The sequence below is a fragment of the Eucyclogobius newberryi genome, unplaced genomic scaffold (genome assembly GCF_026437365.1).
Source record: "Eucyclogobius newberryi isolate DKJ021-1_F unplaced genomic scaffold, fEucNew1.0.hap1 SCAF_1, whole genome shotgun sequence".
Classification (NCBI taxonomy): Eukaryota; Metazoa; Chordata; class Actinopteri; order Gobiiformes; family Gobiidae; genus Eucyclogobius; species Eucyclogobius newberryi.
Window position 1 is genome coordinate 13,436,286 of NW_027315723.1, and position 25,039 is coordinate 13,461,324.

Consider the following 25,039-nt stretch of genomic DNA (forward strand, 5'->3'; position numbering starts at 1 on the left):
TCGTGAGGTCTGTCCCGGCTCCCAGAAAACTGAATAAACATGCAGAAAGTATAGCCTATTCTTCTGCCTATACGGTTACAATTAGTGCGGTGTAGGTCTCCATTTTTTAAGGAGACAGATAAACAGGCAGTCCTATAATTTAAGATTGAGATACAACAAAATAACATTTTATAAAGTTGTTGGCCTAACTATGAATAGGCTAATGAATATCGTCCTCTTCATCATAACTTCTTTTATGTGGCTGTTCTCCCAAAAGGGCAACAGCCGAGGCACACGCATATTTGCACATCTTCTGCTAATGCAGTTAACTAATTTACATATCAGGTGAGCTCCACTAATAATATATGCGCAGTTTCTAATAAATGTAATTCTAGTAAATTCTAGTAAATAATGTGCAACATGCATTAGTACATGCATTTAAACACTTCTTTCGGGACACAACAGTGCAGTTAAGACCAATCCCCCATTAAAACCCCATCAAAATCCCACAATGCATTGCTACTTTTGATATTCATATTACATTTAAAACACTACGATACATGCAAATGATATACATTTAGTGTCTCATCTGGATGCAACACTTTCCAAATTGCCCAGAAAATATTGTGTAAAATTCTCAAAATCCCACAATGCCTTGCTGCTTACCATAATATTAATATAAATATCCTACTCAACCATGCCAGTGCCATTGATACACTTCTAAATCACCACTAAAACGCTCCCAATAAAACAATAAAATTCCCCAACAACACTGAAAACACTAGTGTCTAATTTGAAAGTGTGAGAGACATTAGTATGCATTACCATCTCCGTCTGCATCACGACAAAGACCAATTCCAATCCAACTCAAAATCCCATAAACCCTTGCTGCTTAAAATGACATTCACATACACATTCTATTTGACCATGCACGAGGCATTGGTATGCATTTTCCCATCTCCATCTGGACTCTGCAAATCAAAATTGTGGAAAAGGTGCAAGAAAATGTCAAAAATGTGGAGGAGGAAGGAGCTAAATCAAAGCTGCTGAGGTTTTCCCGGGGAAGGCTGAGGGGAGAGGAGCAGGAAGCTAAAGTCTCCCATCAAACACACACCACTTTCCTTTGCATCAAACGCAGCCGTGCCACTGAGGAAGGATGAAACGAGATACCTTACACTAAAAACTGGAGTCCAACCGTGATTTGGAGAGTGTTTGGGCATTCAAATCACCCTGCCAGCCGCACCAAGAGATGACAACCGTTGCACCAAGGCTATATGCTTTCCATAAATATGAGGTTTTCAGAGGAGCTAGTGCTGCTAATAGGAATAGCGAGCTCCAATGGGATTATGGACACTATTAGGATAACAATGCAAGAACAAACAGCTAATAGGCGCAATTAAGTGCAGTAGTACAAATATAGTGAGCTTGGTTTAGCCACGATACACAGTAAATCTGGTTTGTTTCCGTTTTGGTCCTAATTTAGCGCAAATTTAGCCGTGGTATAGTCCCCGTTTGTGACTTGCAATCTCTTATTTGATTTTGCCTTTATCGTTTTGGCTTAGTCCTGGTTTAGGCTAAATTTATGATGACCCATTAAAGACAGTAATTTGATTAGAAAAAAGAACAATACTAAAAATACTAAGCTATGTAAGCTAGTCTTTAAATAAATATGACTATAGAGTGTGCCCACTATATTACATGTAAATAGTTATAATTGCAACATGCGCTCCATTAAATTGAGATTTTCATGGCACCACGTTGCAATGATTGGATTAGGGACATTATTACCACTAGAAAATAAAGACAAACAAGGCTTGTGTCGCGTTTGGTCATCAGCTTTCAGTGGACCACTGAGATGAAGACGTGAAGTCATTATTACGATTAATTAACCACTCAATCAATGTTTAGTAATTATCAGCAATCATTTGTTTGTACACAATTTATAGTCAAGTATGGCACGCTATAATCTTGGACGATGTTAGGAAGAAAAAAGGACTACAGAAAGAAAATTCATGCCACTTGGTTAGGCATTGCAGAAATAAGTGCTGGATTCAAATCTGCATCCAGTTTTATTCTTACCCAACAATGTCTATAATGTATATAAAATCTTCAGGCAAATCAACTAAAACTAGCAATGCGTGTAATGATATAAGCCCTCCAGCCACAGCAGATGGAAAGTATCAGTAGCTAAACCGGGTACAGATGTGATTATCCTTTATTTTGATGAATTTGTACGGTCCCTGACAAATACAGGTTAAACTAAAGTAAACTAACGTAAGAATTGTCTTGAGAATAAAAAAATCAAATTATAACAAGCAACTTTTCCATCATGTCCAGTGTTTTAACAATTAAGAATAATCAGCATTACAATAGTTATCAGTAAGAAATGTTGAAATATTACTCATCTAAGATGTAAAGTTATCCAAGAGGCCGTTTGAGTCCTTGGGATAAGTCATTATTGCTTGTTGCACAGCTTGACAACTCTAAATAACTGCTTTTAAGCTCTATTAAACATGCGTCTTCCTGGTAACAACATTACTACTAATATTCAAATTACCTCGGCTCTTTAATTGTCAAATGGCTTGTTATCCTAGAGCAAAAAACAATCTGTCTGATGATGATCAGAAATGAGGCGTGCTTGGAAGAGGCCCAAAACTAATTACACTACTTGTTTTTTATTATAGAAAATATAGTGAAAAATGCAATGCAAAGTGCATTAAATTGGAAGAAAATCAATTGTCTCTTTTATGAAAAGATCATTTTTCTGGTGGAGATCTGCTTGTCACCAAGTTATTGCTTTATATGGAATATTCCACAGTATGGCATTACAGGTACAGGTAAGATCTGTGGAAGCCCGCTCACAGTTCGAATACAAGTTTTTTTTAAGGTATATTTCTAGCAATAAAACCATCTGAAATTGAAGAAAAGCAAGATGGATATGTTTAATGCCATACTGTGGAATATTCATTGTATTGGTCTTTTTAATCTATTTTCATGACAGTAATATGTTGTGAAAAATGCCAGGGAAAGTGCATTAAGTTTTAAGTAGTTGAAAAGCGATCGTCTCTGGTGCGAAGGTTGAAGCGCCTTGGCCCCGCTGTGCCCGTGCTTGGGAGCTTGATTGGTTGTGATTAGTGTATAAATCAAACAGGTATCAAATCAAGCCGGGACAATTGCCTCCCACTCGTGCGGTGATTAGGTTCAGGCGCCCAAACACGTCGCCCCGATGGAGAAACACTCGCAAAAGGAGCCCTACCCTGTAATTGGCAAACTCCGGCAGCCACCATCCAAGTCAGGTGTAATTAGTGTGTGCAACAATCTGCCTGTTTGTCAAGAAACACCACATCACCGTGATGGAGCTGGGGTTCACATGACATCACAACATCCAAAAGGCCTGTAGTGTTTAGTCGAGATGAGGATGGGCAGAACTGCTATTGTTAAATGTGCAGATTTAGCTCATATATAGACCCTCCCACCAGTCATTGTGAACGTAACGTCTGCATTAAAGGCCGATACCATACCAGACATTGGCTCCATTACTGTATGTTAATATTTTCAGGGCTGTTTTGTCGACCGAAAATCACTTGACCTCACGTTATTAACACCAGAGCCTTGTTAGACAATATTACCACACATAGAAGTGCTTAGTGTACGGTCGTTTATTGAAATAGTGGTTACTGCAGAAATAAGGATACAAACTAACAACCATGTAAGAAACTGTATATATTAAACTAGTGAACAGGACCAGGCTTCAACACTCGCCTTCCACACCACTAACTCCCAGAGGTCTAATGCCTCAGTTAGAGTTTGACTCTGTTCTCTCGAACAGCCTTCTGTTTCCTTCCCATGTCTGATGCTTTTTTTCAGCCTTCAATCTCCAAAGGGGGACAGACAGACCGCCGAGATGGAGCCCCCACAGTCTCACCACCGAGCTATCCCGTATTCGTAGTTAGAGAAATGGAACTCGAACCATGGTCTCAATTATCCCACTTCAATAAATGCTAATGTCTATAGTGGGAAAATGAGCCTGGTCACTCATATACAGTTAGCTAAGGTAATAAAGGTAAAGTATTTGAACACCCTACAATTTTGCAAGTTCTCCCACTTTGGTCGGAAATGTTCAATGTCTTTGCTACAAATTTAAACACCAATGTTAATAGGTTTCCTTTAGTTTTTAACTAGGTTTGCTCACACTGCAGCAGAGATTTTGGCCCACTCCTCCACACAAATCTTCTCTAGTTTTGGGGCTGTCGCTGAGCTCCCTCCAAAGATTTTCTATTGAATTTAGGTCTGGAGACTGGCTAGGCCACTCCAGAACCTTGATATGCTTGTTACGGAGCCACTCCTTGATTGTCTTGGCTGTGTGCTTCAGGTCAATGTCATGTTGGAAGACCCAGTCACGACCCATCTTCAATTCTCTGACTGGTACTCAAAATCTTGCTGTACATGGGCCAATTCATTCTCTCCTTAAAAGGTTGATTAGAGGATTTTTTGCTGATTTGAGAACTCAAGCGAGTCCGCCTGCCATCAAACCTTGTGCATGAGCACGCTGCAGCTCCGTTGCTACACGTGTGTTTGTTTATTACCGCGACCGCTTCGCATCTCTCGTCCCCGCAGATTTCTGTCTCTTCTGAGCCAGATCGAACAGTCTTTCTCTGTCGTCCCTCAGCCATTTTTGTACTTTGCGGTCCGAAGCATTGAGCTACACTGAAGCTATCTTTGCTAAACACACATTGGCATAGCACCCACGCATGTGCAAGCAGGGGAACGTGCTGATATCCTGGGAACGAGCCAGAATGAGCCTGCAGGTGTGTAGTAGCACGCAGGGAATGATTAACATGTGGGGGAACTGACCATCTGTCAACGCCATGAGGGAATGAGACTCTGATTGGTCCCAAAAATCCTCTATTCAACCTTTAATACAGTGCAGTCGTCCTGTCCCCTGTGCAGAAAAGCACCCTCAAAGCATGTTTCCACCCCCATGCTTCACAGTACGGATGGTACTCATCCTTCTTCTTCGTACAAACGAGGCGAGTGGAATTTATACCAAAAAACTCTACTGTTCTACTTTCTCCCATGACTCCTGTGAATCATCTAGAGGAGTCATGGTCCCATAGGCAAACTTCAGACGGGCCTGGACATGTGCCGACTTAAGCAGGAGAATGTGCGATGCATGATTTATACCATGACAGCGTAGTCATTGACCAGCTCCTCCAGCTGTAGTTCTGGGCTGATTCGTCACCTTCCTTGTCATCACTGATACCACATCTTGCATGGAGTCCCAGTTGAGGGAGATATACGGTCATCTTTAGCCTCTTCCATTTTCTCACAATTGCTCCAACAGTTGATCTTTTTTCACCAAGCTGCTGGCCAATTGCCCCAGTGCCTTTTGCAGCCTTGTGGAGTTCTACAATTTTGTCTCTGCTGTCTTGGTGACAGCTCTTTGGTCTTGTCCATGGTAGTAGTTGGAGTCTGACTGATTGTGGGGTAGACGGTGCCTTTATGCAGCAAACAAGCTCAAACAGGTGCTAATAACTTAATAACTTGGATTAATAAGTGGAGTAGAGGTGGACTTTTTATGCTGTCTTACTGGACTACGACTACTGCAACTTGCAACCTCAGAAGGAAAAGCCAACTACTATTACCATTACAATTACTACAACTACTACTACTGCTTGCAAGGATATATTTTTACATTTTTACAACAGTGACGCTTTGCTTTTAACCACTCCATCCGCTGAGATTTCGGGCCACAAACAATTTATTATCCCCGACCTGGAGAGCCAACATTGTGTAGTTTTATGTCACTGCAGCAGTGAGAGGCCGTTTCTCACCGGGATTCAGTGTTTTACGTTTGTTAAAGAATGAAAAAGAGAATAGATGAATGAGAAAATGAGAATAAAAAGAAGTAAAGATAGCCGTTAAAACATATGTCCTATTGCTCTCAGTGTATCTTCCACAGCTAAAAAGTGAGGATAAATGGGTAGAAAAATGTCAGTATGGCCGAGGTTTGGCTTGTTTTATCTTTGCTGAAGTGGAGGGGGTAATATAGACTTAATGTGGTGATGTGCAGTGTCTATTTCCATATTATTTGTTGCATATATATATATATATATATATATATATATATATATATATATATATATATATATATATATATATATATATACATATACATACATAAGAAAAATAAGCAATATCTTCCCAGTGGGTTTCTGCAGTCAACAAAAGAAGTTTACAAATAAAGAAGGTAAGGAAAGATGCAAGATCTTCTCCATATATGTGCTTTATTGATACAATGACCATTTAAACATAATAATATTAAGTTATATTACTACTGCTATGACAATGGCCAGGTACAAATACAAAGTACAAAAACAGAAGGTTAGGCCAATCAGGTTCAAGCCAGGACTACAACAGGTAAGTATTAATTAAACAAGATCAAATCCAAATCTAAACTGCAGGTATAGATGATCACAAAATCTCATGTTTTTTCATAAGACCATGTCAGAGTGCTCATTATTCCCAAGGAAATACTGACAGGGAAGAAACTATGGCAGCCAGAAGGCAAACCACTTTCACGTGTTTCCTGTTGCTCAAAAATATTGAACCGAAATTTTCAATGAACTGCAGACATTGCAATCCATCTCAATTTTATAACCTTGTACTTGGACCTCAAAACTCCTGCCATGGACACAATAAATAAATACCTTTGGAATCAGAAGCAAAAAAAGGTTTATTGCCATCGTCAGTGAACCAAATTCATAAACAGAACTTGTTTTGCCGTTAAGGTGCAACATACAACAATTAATAATAATAACAATAATAAATATAGCCGCAAGCGGCAATGATCGGCCCTCGCCACGCCGCCGCCGCCACGCCGCGAGAGGAGGGGGCGCTAACGCGCCCCAATTGTCCTTTTATTACGCCTACTGCTGAATCTGTGACGCTGTCACATCTTCTCCCCTTTGTTTTACCATCAAAAAGCTATTTTATTTTGAATTCTTGGCAAAATGTGCGGCTTTGCCGCACAGACACCGTGACTCTTTGAATGAAAATGTGGATAACTTTTGATGGTCCTGAAGATGAGTCTCACCAAATTTCAGGTTAATATGTCTAACGCCCTGGGAGGAGTTTGTGAAAGTCTAAAGTGTAAACATGTTCTGGCGATTTCCCCATTGGAATAACATGAAAGGTTTCGGTCATCGTTACGGCAACGCCATAACAATTATGACATGGGTCTCATTGACTTTTTTGATGGGGATGCCAAAATTGAGTTGTGTGTCAAATTTCATATAATTTCGCAAAACTAAACATTTAACCTCCATATAAAATCTGTAGGGGGCGCTGTGGCGCCAGATGAATTTATTTCACTTCAAGTAGGTTTAGGGCAAAGAGTTTAACAACTGATTCTAATTTGACGCAATTCGGACTTTATCTGCGCAAACGGCAGAAATTTTAAATATGGGAGATTTCTGAAATTCTAGCTACAGTTTGCGGCTTCGCCGCACAGAGACCGTGAGAGGTATCAATGTAATTTGGATAACTTTTGATGTCCCACTCCTCAGTAGCATTTTCACCAAATTTCAGCTTTTTAGGGCCAACGCCCTGGGAGGAGTTCGTAAAAGTACGACGTTTGGAAAAACTCCGAAGTCATGTTTAGCCATTTTTGAAGCAATATGGCCGACATTTGGTTGGGCGGACGGCGTTGCCGTAATAATATTTTTTACTTCTCTTGTCACCATCTACCTCGGCGCCAAATTTCATGACTCTACGATCAGATTTTTTTTGGGTCATTTCCCATCTCTCAATGCATTTTTGGTACATTTGGGGGCGCTGACGCGCCAATTTTTTTTGTTTTAGAAAAGGGAAATAGCCAGAATGTAGAGAGGCACGATTTTTAGAGGTGTGAACATTTTTGTGACTTTTCGTCAATGTTCACTGGGTGAAAAATAGGGGGGTTGGTCCCGAGAAGAAGAAAGAAGAAGAAAGAAATATAGCCGCAAGCGGTAATGATCGGCCCTCGCCACGCCGCCGCCACGCCGCAAGAGGAGGGGGCGCTAACGCGCCCCAATTGTCCTTTTATTGCGCCTACTGCTGAATCTGTGACGCTGTCACATCTTCTCCCCTTTGTTTTACCATCAAAAAGCAATTTTATTTTGAATTCTTGGCACAATGTGCGGCTTTGCCGCACAGACACCGTGACTCTTTGAATAAAAATGTGGATCACTTTTGATGGTCCACCCCTGAAGATGAGTCTCACCAAAATTTCAGGTTAATAGGGATAACGCCCTAAGAGGAGTTTGTGAAAGTATAAAGTGTAAACATGTTCTGGCGATTTCCCCATTGGAATAACATGGAAGGTTTCGGTCATCGTTAGGGCAACGCCATAACAATTATGACATGGCTCTCATTGACTTTTTTGATGGGGATGCTAAAATTGAGTTGTGTGTCAAATTTCATATAATTTCGCAAAACTAAACATTTAACCTCCATATAAAATCTGTAGGGGGCGCTGTGGCGCCAAATGAATTTATTTCACTTCAAGTGGGTTTAGGGCAAAGAGTTTAACAACTGATTCTAATTTGACGCAATTCGGACTTTATCTGCGCAAACGGCAGAAATTTTAAATATGGGAGATTTCTGAAATTCTAGCTACAGTTTGCGGCTTCGCCGCACAGAGACCGTGAGAGGTATCAATGTAATTTGGATAACTTTTGATGTCCCACTCCTCAGTAGCATTTTCACCAGATTTCAGCTTTTTAGGGCCAACGCCCTGGGAGGAGTTCGTAAAAGTACGACGTTTGGAAAAACTCCAAAATCATGTTTAGCCATTTTTGAAGCAATATGGCCGACATTTGGTTGGGCGGACGGCGTTGCCGTAATAATATTTTTTACTTCTCTTGTCACCATCTACCTCTGCGCCAAATTTCATGATTCTACGATCAGATTTTTTTTGGGTCATTTCCCATCTCTCAATGCATTTTTGGTACATTTGGGGGCGCTGACGCGCCAATTTTTTTTATTTTAGAAAAGGGAAATAGCCAGAATGTAGAGAGGCACGATTTTTAGAGGTGTGCAAATTTTTGTGACTTTTCGTCAATGTTCACTGGGTGAAAAATAGGGGGGTTGGTCCCGAGAAGAAGAAGAAGAAATATAGCCGCAAGCGGCAATGATCGGCCCACGCCGCAAGAGGATTGTCCTTTTATTACGCCTACTGCTGAATCTGTGACGCTGTCACATCTTCTCCCCTTTGTTTTACCATCAAAAAGCAATTTTATTTTGAATTCTTGGCAAAATGTGCGGCTTTGCCGCACAGACACCCTGACTCTTTGAATAAAAATGTGGATAATTTTTGATGGTCTTGAAGATGAGTCTCACCAAATTTCACATTGATAGGGCTGACGCCCTGGGAGGAGTTGTTGAAAGTATAAAGTGTAAGCATGTTCTGGTGATTTCCCCATTGGAATAACATGGGAGGTTTCGGTCATCGCTACGGCAAAGCCATAACAATTATGACATGGGTCTCATTGACTTTTTTGATGGGGATGCCAAAATTGAGTTGTGTGTCAAATTTCATAAAATTTCGCAAAACTAAACATTTAACCTCCATATAAAATCTGTAGGGGGCGTTGTGGTGCCAAATGAATTTATTTCACTTCAAGTAGGTTTAGGGCAAAGAGTTTAACAACTGATTCTAATTTGACGCAATTCGGACTTTATCTGCGCAAACGGCAGAAATTTTAAATTTGGGAGATTTCTGAAATTCTAGCTACAGTTTGCGGCTTCGCCGCACAGAGACCGTGACAGGTATCAATGTAATTTGAATAACTTTTGATGTCCCACTCCTCAGTAGCATTTTCACCAAATTTCAGCTTTTTAGGGCCAACGCCCTGGGAGGAGTTTGTAAAAGTACGACGTTTGGAAAAACTCCCGAGTCATGCTTAGCCATTTTTGAAGCAATATGGCCGACATGTGGTTGGGCGGACGGCGTTGCCGTAATAATATTTTTTACTTCTCTTGTCACCATCTACCTCTGCGCCAAATTTCATGATTCTACGATCAGATTTTTTTGGGGTCATTTGGGGTCATTTTTTTGGTACATTTGGGGGCGCTGACGCGCCAATTTTTTTTTATTTTAGAAAAGGGAAATAGCCAGAATGTAGAGAGGCACAATTTTTAGAGGTGTGCAAATTTTTGTGACTTTTTGTCAATGTTCACTGGGTGAAAAATAGGGGGGTTGGTCCCGAGAAGAAAGAAAGAAAGAAGAAAGAAGATTAAAGCCGCAAGCGGCATCCAACGGCCCTCGCAGGCCGCCGGCCTTCCGACTCTGCTCTCTGCATTTTACTGAGATGGCGCTAACGCAATTGTCTAAGAACTAAGACAGCGACACATTGGACATGTACAATGCTGTGCTTAACCAGTGCAAATGAACACAAATGTTGGTCAAATGTGCAGCTCCAGCGCACAGAGACCGTGACACTTGGAATAAAAATATGGATAACTTTTGATGCTCCGCTTGTGTAGATTATTTTCTCCAAATATGAGCTTGATCGAGCTATTGCCCACAGAGGAGTTCATTAAAGTGTGAAGCATAAATGTGAACATTTCAAGGATTTGGCGTTTTTCCCATTTGTGACATATATTTGCGGCTCTACCGCACAGAGACCCTAGTACTTAAAATCAAAATATGCATAACTTTTGATGCCCCGCTTGTGTAGATGATTCTCCCCAAATATGAACTTGATCGGGTAATCACCCTAGGAGGAGTTTGTTAAAGTGTGAAGTGTAAAAATGTGGTCATTTGAGAGATTTTGCGGTTTCCCCATAGGGATAACATGGGATGTTTCTGTCATCGCTACGGCTACGCTTTACCAAATATGACTTTGGCTCCCATACTTTTAATTTGGGGATGGCAAATGAGAATTGTGTGCAAAATGTCATGTCATTTGGAAAAACTCTTGTTTATAGGCCACTCTGAAGGCCAAATAGTCCAAATTCTGCGAAAAGTTTGCGGCTCAGCTGCACAGAGACCGTAAATGTTATCCATAAAATTTGAATAACTTTAGATGCCCCACTTGTATAGAGGAGGTACACCGATTTTGAGATCGGTGGGCCAAACGCACTAGGAGGAGTTTGTTAAAGTGTGAAGCGTAAATGTGAACATTTCAAGGATTTGGCGTTTTTCCCATTTCTGACATATATTTGCAGCTCCACGGCACAGAGACCGTACCACTTAAAATCAAAATATGGATAACTTTTGATGCCCCGTTTGTGTAGATGATTTTCCCCAAATATGAGTTTGATCGGACAATCGCCCTAGGAGGAGTTTGTTAAAGTGTGAAGTGTAAAAATGTGGTGATTTGAGCGATTTTGCGATTTTCCCATAAGGATAACATGGGATGTTTCTGTCATTGCTACGGTTATGCCATACAAAATATGACTTTGGCTCTCATACTTGTATGATCAGGATGGCAAATTAGAATTTAGTGCAAAATGTCATGTCATTTGGAAAAACTCTATTGTTTATAGGCCACTCTGAAGGCCAAATAGTCAGAATTCTGGGAAACGTTTGCGGCTCCGTCGCACAGAGACCGTAAAAGTTATCCTTAAAATTTGGATAACTTTAGATGCACCACTTGTCTAGGGGACGTACACCGATTTTGAGGTTGGTGGGCAAAACGCACTAGGAGGACTTCGTTAAAGTGTAAAACATAAAAATGTGGTAATTTGAGAGATTTTGTGGTTTTCCCATAGGGATAACATGGGAGGTTTCTGTCATCGCTACGACTACGCCATAAAAATTTAGGCATTTTTGTGATTGGCTTTTGTGATCGGGACGGCAAAATAGAATTTTGGGTAAAGTTTAGACAATTTTGGTAAAACTAATTTTTGACCTTCAAAGTTAATTTAAAGGTCACTCTGTAGGGGGCGCTATCGTGGCCATTTCAATTTTGTCAGCCTAAACTGGTCCAAACTAGAAAGTTTAACAACTGATTCAAATTTGGTCCTAATCGGACTGGTTTTGATCAAATGGGAGCAATTTTTAGATCTGCAATATTCCAAAATAAGTTGTCCAACTTTGCGGCTGCGCCGCACACAGGCCGTAAAAGGTATCTCAAAAAATTGGATAACTTTAGATGCCCCACTTGTTCAGAGGACGTACGCCGATTTTGAAGTCGGTGGGCAAAACGCCCTAGGAGGAGTTCGTCAAAGTTTGGCGTAAACAAAATGGCTAACTCAGCTTGTTTTCATTTTCAAAGGAATATGGCGGCCATAGGGTAAGTCTGGGGGCGTGGCCACAATAATATTTTTTTTTTGTCCTCACGAGAGGAATACGTGTCCCGAATTTCGTAGCTTTACGCCAAAGTTGACCTCGGGGCGTCTCCCATAGGCGCAATGTATTTTGACTTTTGTCTGTGGCGCTGTCGCGCCATTTTTTAACGAAAAAAAAAATGGCCCAGAAAAAATAAAATTTTTCGCCGATTCTGAATTTTGGGCAAAGTTTGGTGAGTTTTTGAGCATGTTCAGGGGGTCAAATTAGAGTTCAAAGCGCTGAAGAAGAACAATAAAAATTAAAGCCGCAAGCGGCATCCAACGGCCCTCGCGGGCCGCCGGCCTTCCGACTCTGCGCTTTCGACTTGATAAAGATGGCGCCCTTATTGTGTGTTGAATTAAAAAAGAACTTGACAGACGGGGACACATTGGACATGGCCAATCCAGTGCAAATCAACACAAGTGTCAGTCAAATTTGCTGCGCCGCCGCACAGAGACCTTAGCACTTGGAATAAAAATATGGATAACTTTTGATGCCGCGCTTGTGTAGATGATATTTCCCAAAGTAAAGCTTGATCGAGCTATTGCCCACGGAGGAGTTTGTTAAAGTGTGAAGCGTAAATGTGAACATTTCAAGGATTTGGCGTTTTTCCCATTTGTGACAGTATATTTGCAGCTCCACGGCACAGAGACCGTACCACTTAAAATCAAAATATGACTAACTTTTGATGCCCCGTTTGTGTAGATGATTTTCCCCAAATATGAGCTTGATCGGGCAATCGCCCTAGGAGGAGTTCGTTAAAGTGTGAAGCGTAAAAATGTGGTAATTTTAGAGATTTCGCTGTTTTCCCATTTCTGACATATATTTGCGGGTCCGCCACACAGAGACCGTAGCACTTAGAATCAAAATATGGATAAGTTTTGATGCCCCGCTTGTGTAGATGATATTCTCCAAATATGAACTTGATCGGACAATCGCCCTAGGAGGAGTTCATTAAAGTGTGAAGCGTAAAAATGTGGTGATTTGAGCGATTCTACGATTTTCCCATAAGGATAACATGGGATGTTTCTGTCAACGCTACGGTTACGCCGTACAAAATATGACTTTGGCTCTCATACTTTTATGATCAGGATGGCAAATTAGAATTTTGTTCAAAATATCATGTCATTTGGAAAAACTCTATTGTTTATAGACCACTCTGAAGGCCAAATAGTCAGAATTCTGGGAAACGTTTGCGGCTCCGTCGCACAGAGACCGTAAAAGTTATCCTTAAAATTTGGATAACTTTAGATGCCCCACTTGTCTAGAGGACGTACACCAATTTTGAGGTTGGTGGGCAAAACGCACTAGGAGGACTTCGTTAAAGTGTAAAACATAAAAATGTGGTAATTTGAGAGATTTTGTGGTTTTCCCATAGGGATAACATGGGAGGTTTCTGTCATCGCTACGACTACGCCGTAAAAAATTAGGCATTTTTGTGATTGGCTTTTGTGATTGGGACGGCAAAGTAGAATTTTGGGTAAAGTTTAGACAATTTTGGTAAAACTAATTTTTGACCTTCAATGTTAATTTAAAGGTCACTCTGTAGGGGGCGCTATCGCGTCCATTTCAATTTTGTCAGCCTAAACTGGTCCAAACTAGAAAGTTTAACAACTGATTCAAATTTGGTCCTAATCGGACTGGTTTTGATCAAATGGGAACAATTTTTAGATCTGCAATATTCCAAAATAAGTTGTCCAACTTTGCGGCTGCGCCGCACACAGACCGTAAAAGGTATCTCAAAAAATTGGATAACTTTAGATGTCCCACTTGTCCAGAGGACGTACGCCGATTTTGAAGTCGGTGGGCAAAACGCCCTAGGAGGAGTTCGTCAAAGTTTGACGTAAACAAAATGGCTAACTCAGCTTGTTTTCATTTTCAAAGGAAGATGGCGGCCATAGGGTAAGTCTGGGGGCGTGGCCACAATAATATTTTTTTTTTGTCCTCACGAGAGGAATGCGTGTCCCGAATTTCGTAGCTTTACGACAAAGTTGACCTCGGGGCGTCTCCCATAGGCGCAATGTATTTTGACTTTTGTCGGTGGCGCTGTCGCGCCATTTTTTAACGAAAAAAAAAATGGCCCAGAAAAAAATCTAATTTTTCGCCGATTCTGAATTTTGGGCAAAGTTTGGTGAGTTTTTGAGCATGTTCAGGGGGTCAAATTAGAGCTCAAAAAGCAGAAGAACAAGAAAAATAAAAATAAATATAGCCGCAAGCGGCAATGATCGGCCCTCGCCACGCCGCCGCCACACCGCCGCCACGCCGCAAGAGGAGGGGGCGCTAACGTGCCCCAATTGTCCTTTTATTACGCCTACTGCTGAATCTGTGACGCTGTCACATCTTCTCCCCTTTGTTTTACCATCAAAAAGCTATTTTATTTTGAATTCTTGGCAAAATGTGCAGCTTTGCCGCACAGACACCGTGACTCTTTGAATGAAAATGTGGATAACTTTTGATGGTCCTGAAGATGAGTCTCACCAAATTTCAGGTTAATATGTCTAACGCCCTGGGAGGAGTTTGTGAAAGTCTAAAGTGTAAACATGTTCTGGCGATTTCCCCATTGGAATAACATGAAAGGTTTCGATCATCGTTACGGCAACGCCATAACAATTATGACATGGGTCTCATTGACTTTTTTGATGGGGATGCCAAAATTGAGTTGTGTGTCAAATTTCATATAATTTCGCAAAACTAAACATTTAACCTCCATATAAAAGCTGTAGGGGGCGCTGTGGCGCCAAATGAATTTATTTCACTTCAAGTAGGTTTAGGGCAAAGAGTTTAACAACTGATTCTAATTTGACGCAATTCGGACTTTATCTGCGCAAACGGCAGAAATTTTAAATATGGGAGATTTCTGAAATTCTAGCTACAGTTTGCGGCTTCGCCGCACCGAGACCGTGAGAGGTATCAATGTAATTTGGATAACTTTTGATGTCCCACTCCTCAGTAGCATTTTCACCAAATTTCAGCTTTTTAGGGCCAACGCCCTGGGAGGAGTTCGTAAAAGTACGACGTTTGGAAAAACTCCGAAGTCATGTTTAGCCATTTTTGAAGCAATATGGCCGACATTTGGTTCGGGGGACGGCGTTGCCGTAATAATATTTTTTACTTCTCTTGTCACCATCTACCTCTGCGCCAAATTTCATGATTCTACGATCAGATTTTTTTTGGGTCATTTCCCATCTCTCAATGCATTTTTGGTACATTTGGTGGCGCTGACGCGCCAATTTTTTTTATTTTAGAAAAGGGAAATAGCCAGAATGTAGAGAGGCACGATTTTTAGAGGTGTGCAAATTTTTGTGACTTTTCGTCAATGTTCACTGGGTGAAAAATAGGGGGGTTGGTCCCGAGAAGAAGAAGAAGAAGAAGAAAGAAAGAATAATATTCCGATGCGAAAACAATGTTTCCCATTTTTCAAATATCATAAACTATACATTTTCGGAAAGCGCTCGCGCTTTCCTACCTCATGGTGTGGGTCCCTGGTCACTGACGGGTACTTTCGATAATTTTGAGTGGGCTCCGCCCACTTTGTGTTTTTGGCCCTCTATACAGTAATAATGTTCAATTTTTGCATTACATGCTTATATGCACGGAACATGCAAGAGATGGGGAACGTATTCGTGAGCTACTTAGCGCAAATGAGTGCTTTATATGGGGATGACGACCGCTTCGCGGTCGTCATCCCAATGTAAAGTGCTCGTTTAGTGCGAACTTTTGCACGGGCTTCGCCCGTTTACAACGGTAATGTTCCATTTTCCTACAACTAATTAGTATGCACGGGGCGTGCATGAGTGGAGGAGTGCGTTAGTGAGTGTTTGGAAGTGGGCGAGCGCTTCGCGCTCGATTTTGTGCGCACTATGTGCGCACTTTCGCAGCCGTGCTTCGCACGGCCTTACGAGATTAATAGGCCTCTCGCCAGCTTGTGGCGCTCGGGCCTAATAATAATAATAATAATAATAGACCGTATTTTCCGGACTATAAGTCTGGACTGTTTTCATAGTTTTGGCCGGGGTGCGACTTATAATTATATTTATACTTGTATACTTATAAGCTCCGGACTATAAGTATATGTGATATTATTTGTTATTTTCACACTTGCAACCGCATCTCATACTCCTGGGCAATTTATATAGGTTTTTTTTCTTCTCTATTATGCATTTTTTGACTGGTGCGACTTATAGTCCAGGAAATACGGTATATTAAAAAACTATATCAAATCAAATAAGGCATGCATAAATCCTGGTCTCCGTATGTACACAAAATATACAGATTGTCGGAAATAGTGCAAAAACTGAACAGTGCAATGAATAGTTGTTAAAGTGTTCATGAGTCATATCGCAGAGGGAAAGAAACTGTTCTTGTGGCGGGAGGTTCTGCTCCAGATGGACTGTAGCCTCCTGCCTGAGGTGAGGGTTGGCTGTGATCCGACCTGCTCGTCCCAGAGCCCTGGAAACGTACAGGTCCTACAGAGATGGAAGTCTGCAGCCGGTCACCTTCTCAGCAGAGCGCACAATGCGCTGTAGTCTCTGTTTGTCCCTGGCTGTGGCTCCAGCGTACCACACGGTGATGGAGGAGGTGAGGATGGACTCAATGATGGCCGTGTAAAACTGCACCAATTTCTTCAGCTGCCACAGGAAGTACATCCTCTGCTGGGCCTTCCTGAGCTGATGGTGGACTCCCACTTGAGGTCCTGGGTGATAGTGGTGCAGAGAAAGCGGAAGGAGTTCATGGTGGTGATGGGGGAGGCTGTGATAGCGAGGGGGGGCTGTGACTTTCCTGAAGTCCACTATCATCTTCACTGTCTTCTGGGCGTTGAGCCCCAGGTTGTTACCGCTGCACCAGGACACCAGCCGGACACCACCTCCCTCCTGTAGGCAGATGTGCCCGATGAGGGAGGTGTCGTCCACAAACTTGATCTGTTTTACAGAGTCGCGGCTGGAGGTGTAGCAGTTTGTGTACAGGGAAAAGAGCAGAGGACAAAGTACACAGCCCTGTGGAATCCTGTGCTGATAGTCTGAGACATTCTTACCCAGCCCCCAACAATGTACAATGTACTATTGGCAGCAGGAAAAAAGTCCATGACAAAGAAATGGATGACAAAAACTGCACCGATGATCAACTGGTGAACTGACATAATGCATCAGACAAATGGATAAAAACTTAAGTTCGGACTTCATTAAAGAAATAATAATAATAATAATAATAATAATAATAATAATGATATATATATATATATATATATATATATATATATATATATATATATATATATAGTTAGATATATATAGTTATAGTTTCTGCTATCTGACATATTTATATTAAGGTACTTTAAGCAAGCAGATCTATTCTTTCAATACTGTTTAAAGCCGTTAAGCTCAACTTCTTATGTATTTAAATATTTGGAGTGTATGCCATTCAAAGTAGCATGTTTAACCTTTTGGTGCTAGCATGTGGCCGTTGGTTACTTGCTAGCTGCTGTAACCCCAAATTGGGCGAATGGAAGAGGGTCCCACTGCGACGAAGGAGTTTTTGCTTCATGGCTGTCAGTCCGCTCCACTCCTGAACGAAACGCATCACCTGTCCGAACAAAAATATATAAAACAAAATTACCTCATAAAAATCCAAAGCCAGAACTGAATTGTCTCACTAAATTGCCTGGACATTGGACTTTAAAACAAAACAATTTGAGCTGGAGATTGCGGTAAACATACATAAATAAAGCCATCAAAAGAGAGAGAAGATGAGATATCAGCTTTCAAGCAAGATTCAAAGAAAAACGCATTGGCAAAACAACAAATAGCTTCTAGCACCAACTCCTAATGGGCAATTTAAATACATATATTACAGCCAAGGTAGAAATCCTCTGGAGAAGCCTGAGAATGTGTATGAATTGGTAAGAGCTTCAATACAATCAAAACACCATAAATAGCTATGTGGGTCTTGAATAATTTAATCTTTTATTTACAATGCACTAATGTAGACTTTGTGCTGGTGCCAAGTCTGGATAAATTTACTGGACACTACTTTATGGTCAAATCCTTAATCCGCAATCTGTTTTGCATCAAACAGCAGCTTCTTCACATGGGCAGAATAACGTACATACATTTAAAACATCTAACAGAGATTTTGTAGATTACGTTCCTCGTTTAGTTGCAGGATGGACTGATGTATGGAGGACTGTGAATGTGACATGCTCCGAGGTCACAAATTATGTACTTCTTATAGTACATGGTCTCAAACAGTCCACAATCTGAGCATATTTCAATCATGTGCTTCAGTCCAGATTTTGCAGTGACTGAGAGGCAGCTATAACATGCGACACTAGAGTACTGCAGCACGATGAGGACGATGGAGCTGAAGAACAGAAGAACCACTTGTTGTCTGGCCCTGAATGACCCGAGGCGACAGAGGAAATAATACTGTATGATAAATGTGAGACGACGCCCAAATAATTATATGACTCCATCTGTTTTATGCCGGAATGATTAATAAAGGTATTCCAGAGCATTGTTTTTGCTCCATGCCACAACCTTGTCCACGCCCTGTGTCAGCAAAACAGTAGCATCTGAATGCTTGAATACAAATTGATGTCAGAAAGATGAACGGCAATCGTCTGTGTATGATGCAAAGCGGAGAGCTGAAATAAATAACACAACCCTGGGGGGCCCCGGCATTGTTGTGAAAGCAGAAGAGAGCGTTTTATTTACCAGGTCCAACTGAACTCTGTTGGAGAGGAAAGATGCGTGCCAGTGAATAAAATCTGTGTTCACTTCCTGATGATGGGAAATGAAGAGGATTTTGACAAGGATCCATAAAAATATATCAACTTTGAAATAAGGTATGCTTCGATTAGATGTATAGCCCTTGTGCTCCCCTGGATGGAGTGGTGGATGGAAATTTAAGCAGAAACTCTCTACAAACTCAAGTTCAATGAATGCAAGAATTGTGAAGCTCCTGTGAAATAAGGGGTCCTCTGTTCAAATGTAACTTGACCTGTTTTGATTGAACTTTTGATTTCAGTAAATGTGACCTGCTAATGCTTCTATTTATTCAATTCTCAGTTCTTTACAACAATAACATGGTTTGAAACTGTGCATAATAATAATTTGGAAATTATTTTTGAAAGAAATACTGTTTTCATTGGGAGGTTTGTTCAATAACATTCAAATTGTACTCTGAAGGTGGATGACATGAAAATGATGATGCAAAATCAGAGAAAATATATCATTTGCATCATAATTTGGAACGCAGTGCAAGAACACAGTATTAGTATTTGTGTCATTCCCAAGCCTGGATAAAAAGGGTTGTTGCAAGAATGATCACATATAAGATATCTAGTTTGAAATAATGCTAGTTTGATGCCCCTTAACCACTCGACCACCGGGCCAGGCTCCATGTGCAGCCGGCTGCAGTGTTGTGAGTTTGAATCCCGGCTCTGACAATTCACTGCATGTCCTCCCTTCACGCTCAGCTGACCTGTTTAATAAAGCTTAAACGCTTACAAGGGAAAAAAATAAAAAAGTGATGCCCCTAGATTTAGTTTGCCACATTATTTGTCAAGCATCGACCAAAATACATTTTATTGTGATAGGATCAATGTGGCTCCTGACTTACAAAGCCATAAATGACATGGCTCCATCCGACCTCAAAGATACTATAAGATAAGATAAGCCTTTATTTGTCCCACAATGGGGAAATTCCAGTGTTGCATAGTACCAGATCATCCAAACAGAGCTCTTCGCTCTCAGAATGCTGGCCTTCTGGTGGACCCAAGAGTCTCTAAAAACACAGTAGGAGGTAGACCGTTTAGCTACCAAGTTCCTGTGTTATGGAATCAGCAATCTGTTCATTGCTTTCTTCTTCTCCCACTTCCGCGCCGGGAGTGGAACAGGCACATTGATGACCTGTGGATCCAGATGCTCATAAACTGCCTGGAGAAACAGTCTCTACTCCATATGAATGGTTCTTCATCTGCCTCAAAGAACTGGTTCACCTCCTGAGTGGCTCCAGCTCCACTGAACTCCTCCAGGTATCTACTTTTTCCCAAAGAGGTTTGGTAGTTTTTCCTGGCCGAGAAGGAGGGTCTAAGGACAGAGGAGCTTGGGACATTGTCTAAGGACACGGGATGCTGGGACATTGCCAAGTCCCTATGAACATTGTTTAATCTGTTTTTCGCTGTCGCCCCTCGAGGCAACTGCTGTTGAGATTTTGGGCGTTAGAAAAAAAAATGGAATTGAATTGAATTATGAAGGTTTAAGATATTGATGAATTGATTCTCAACAGCAGGAAATAGCATTTTCTTAGAGCATTTTAGACTTGTTTGTATCCACCATATATACAAATACATTTTAATTGTAAAATATGTGAATGATATATAAGAGTGATGAAAATGTAAACATACCCAGCAGCTGGTGGTTATTATCTTGACTTGTAGTTGTAAGAAAACATTGTGCTAACTTAACCACCTGGATGTATGCGAGTTAGTGCACCAGCAGAGAAGCGTTAAATCTCCTGGCTTGTATTGATTTTGATGGACAATTGGTGCGTAGCGGGGCGTGAAGGATGGGACAAGGCAGTGGATGCAGCGCACGCCTCCGTCTTGACTAAAACACATAAACATTGAACAGGTGGAGTCTCCTGACAGGGCATGGTCTGACAATAGCCGTTTGGGTCTTCAGATCGTTCCAGGCGATGATTTGTCTAGTTTAACGACGTCAATAAAAACGGCTATTCCGTGTGACTCGATTTGTACCAAACATCGTCAAACTTATCCTCAATCACATCCCGTCTACTCCTATATGTTGACATTTGTTAAGGTGTGGGGGCAGAGGTGGATAGTAATCAGTTCTATCTAATAATACTAAGTAGTAAGTTGTTCACCAAATACACATTTCTGGCCAAGTTACAGACAGTGGAGAGTGGCTAAAATGCCTTCAGGACAATTTTGTAAAGACAGCAAACCTTTCCTCGTCTCCATTTGACCAAACCCACCAAAGGAGCAACAAAAGAATCATCAAAAAGGGTCTGGACTATTGTCAATATTACATTTAACTTCCTGGTCTAAGCCTGACCTGAAGCTCAACTTCAAACTCAATTTATGTCATTAAACATGCCCTCTCAGAATTAAGTACATTGATAGGTGCAGTTGTTTTCTGGCAGCTGATTACAGTAAACGTAATCAGCAGTAAACGAGAACACCCATAGATACCCCAGACACCAGGAGAATATGCAAACTCATCCCTGGTTTGACAAGAGCCCTAAGCAGAGGTATTCAATTGGTGTAATCCCTTATTTGTCCAGGAGTGAATATTGTCCCTTCAAAATAACATCACTCAAATAAAGTGATCCAAGTATAAGAGCAACTGTCTGGACATAACATCTGAGATATATTTTGGTATTTAAGTTGATGTAATTGGAAGGATAAAATATGAAATAATGCACAAAGTCTGGTATTTTAAAAGGATAGACAAAAGCGAAATGTGTAAAAAACACAAAAGTTCAATTAATTTACAGTAATATAGTCAACATAAAGCTTTTGTAACTTGTGGACTTACTCACAGTCGGAAAGGTAACTAAAATGTTTAATCAAAAATACTGTTACACTGTAAGAGTAAAAGTAAGGGGTCTTAAAATGACACAGATTGTATTAAAAGTTACTCTGTAAGCAGTAAATGAGTACTGCTAACTGTAATTACACTGAATGACCTTCTTGACACAATGCTTTCCTTTTACTCTGGCTCAAGACGAACTTACAGAGAAAACTGAGCTGTCTTATGAAAAGAAACTGATGATGTTGTCAACTTCAGCCTTAGCAAAACCCAAAATGCGTCCTGTCCTTTTGGCACAGAACAATCGCCTTAGCGCCGCTTCCTAATCTAATCAATCTTCCAACGACTTTGAAAAATGTCACTTGAATCAAATTAACTTCCCGCTTTAAGGTGTTCTTGTGGTAATGACACGGCGCATTGGAACCTCCGAACACCTCCAAAACATCCCGAAAGAGTTACCCCACCCCCGCTCCGCCCCGTCCCCTCTATTCCCCTGTCCATTCGCAACACAGAGAAAAGAATGGAGAGATGGTGCCTGGCGGGTAGGGCAGACCTGGATTCGATTTTCCCGGCGCTGGCTCAGGGCTGGGGGCAGCTCGTCCCAGTTGTTGAGTTGGATGTCCAGGGGGATGAAACTGCAGTCCAACGCGGCCCCGTCCTGTAATAGATGAGGGGAGGCGAGAAGGGGAGGGAGAGATGAGGGGAGAGAGAGAGAAGGACATGCAGGTGAGAAATGATGAGATGGAGAGAGAGGGAGAGAAGAGGAAGGATATGAAAGAGAGAGCGAGAGTGATGGAAGAGTTGATGGAAGAAAGACAGAAATCAGGAAACAGATGAGTATAAAAGAAGAGGGGGAGTGAAGAGAGAAACGATGAAGAGGAAAAAAGAGACAGAGAGAGAGAATGAAGAGGAAAGAGACGGAAGGAGAGGAGAAGGGGTGAGAGAGACATGAAGTAGAGAGAGAGAGGAGGGAGATAAAGCGAAAGTGGTGGAAGAGTAGAAGGAGGACAGAAATTAGGAAATAGAAGGGGAAAGACAAGAGAGAGGAGAAAAGGGGGAGATAAAGAGAATGAAGAAGAAGGAGAGAGGTGGAAAGAGGAGAAAAAGAGCAATAGAGGAAAAGAAGAAGGTATGAGGGGAGAGAGAAAGGAGAGTGAAGACAGAAGAGAAGAGGGGAAAAGAGAAAAGGAGAGAAGTAGGAGAAAAATGAGATTGAGAAGAGGAGGGAGAGAGAAAGAGGAGGAAAAACAGGAGAAAAGGGGGAATAGTGAGGAGAGAAAGCAAGAGAGGAGGGCGAAGAATGGGAGAAGAAAGAAAGGAGAGTGGGAGAGAGAGGGGGAGAAAGAGGAGAAAGAGGAGAAAGAGGGAGAGAGAGAAGGGAAAAATGCCCAAAGCGTTGTTACTGCAGCATAAACACAGCTCAAAGGAAACAGGTTTTTCACACTGCGGCCAGACATCACTGATATAGAGGTTTTCATGTGTCTACGGGGAAATATACGACCATACTGTGGGTATAATACACATACAAATATGTTTATAGAGATGAGGAAGAGAAACTTGAGAGATGCAGCCGACGGAGATACAATGTGCAAAAGCTTTAGGCAGGTCTGATTTCAGGGCCGAGAAATATCATCATTTTTCTGGCAATTTTGATTCAATTGTAAAATTCAAAATTAACTTCAGAGAGTACATTTGAAGCAAGACTTAAGTCAAACAGCTAAACATTTTTTCAAGTAACGTGCATTTCGGTTTACACAGGTTTGAACTTCAGGTGTACTTAATAAGACAACATCAATCCAGCATTTTGTTGTTTGCAGTAAACATTTGTTTTTACTTTCTATAAATCTCCTTTTTTCATTGAGTTTATTTGACAGGCCAGCTGTAGCGTAAAATGGGGAGGGAGATGGTGTAGACATTTGGCAAATGGTCGAGGCCGGGAGAGTTGAGCCTAAATAAATATATAATGTCATCTTATTCAATTGAAATATTGTATGTTGAACGGAAATAAATCATCTACAATCTAAAGGGTTTGATTTAAAAACATTACAGGGAAAAAGGTTGTTTTAAAGATATTTAAATTTGGTCAACATTTATTTTATTTTTTGCACAAGCCAATGTTTGTGCTATAAGACAACAAACATCAGCTAAAGCTTTCATTCATTGACTAAATTGAGTCTTAAATTCTCTCATTAGCACCAGTACTTTAGGATTGCTTTTTCCTGCATTGTCTTAAATTACTATGATGGCTGAAATTATGCAATTTCTACTTTGGCAAACAGCTCACACTAAGAACTAACTATCCAAAGGTCCAATTATGCCCTAGACTTGTAAATGGATGTATTTTGTTTGTTTTGCTTGCTGTAGAAATGTAAGGGTCTTATTAGTGGTTGTTGTTTATTCTAATATATGTTCAGATGTATAGGAATCTTATGGCACTACACATACATTTGTAACAAATAATGAGAGACAAGAAAAAACAGGAGAAAGAAGTGGATTATGGGTAATCATGGTGTAGCTAACAGCAACGGTGTAAAGAAATAGCCATGCTTTCCTCTTATTACAGCGTCATTAGTTCTAACTACTGCCAATTTGAAAAGCGATAAGCACTCGCCCTCAATATATACTTCACAGCGATGAAAGCCACTGCGCCAGACAAAAGGAGATTCAATTATGAGTTATTATTGAAGTAAAGCACCTGAAGAAGTAAAGTACCAGGTCAGGTCACAGTTCTGAAAGACCTCTTATGTGGTACCAGTGCCCAAGAGAGTGGCTCTCACGTCCCATCTGATGAAGACACTGGTTCTGGACCACCTCCGCTCGGCCATACATCCGCTGCAGTTTGCATGCCGCAGCTGAAACTCGGACCTGCAGTGTGGGGGCGCCTCAGGGCACTGTCCTCGCACACCTTCTCTTCACCCTCTACACTGCAGACCTGAGACACGACACGGACAGCTGTGTCCTGCAGACGTTCTCTGACGACTCTGCCATCATCGGACTCATCACGGACGACGATGAAGCGCAGTACAGGGGACTGGCGCAGGAGTTTGAGGACTGGAACCACCTCCTAATCAACGTGGGGAAGACCAAGGAGATGGTGGTGGACTTCCACAGACTCCACTCCACTGCCCCACTCACCAGTGAACATCCAGGGACGGGACATTGAGAGAGCGGACTCATACAACTACCTGGGTGT

The 25,039-nt window shown here is 41.3% G+C and overlaps 1 protein-coding gene across 1 annotated transcript in view; it reads right to left on the minus strand.

Annotated features, from left to right (window-relative positions):
• The window catches only part of zranb3 (zinc finger, RAN-binding domain containing 3), a 174,101-nt gene that overhangs the window by 27,717 nt on the left and 121,345 nt on the right, over positions 1–25,039 (minus strand). The window contains exons 17-18 of the mRNA XM_072449783.1: positions 22,400–22,504; positions 17,733–17,875 (exon numbers count right to left, since the gene is read on the minus strand). Coding sequence (XP_072305884.1) covers positions 17,733–17,875; positions 22,400–22,504 — 248 coding nt within the window. The remainder of the gene's footprint in view (positions 1–17,732; positions 17,876–22,399; positions 22,505–25,039) is intronic.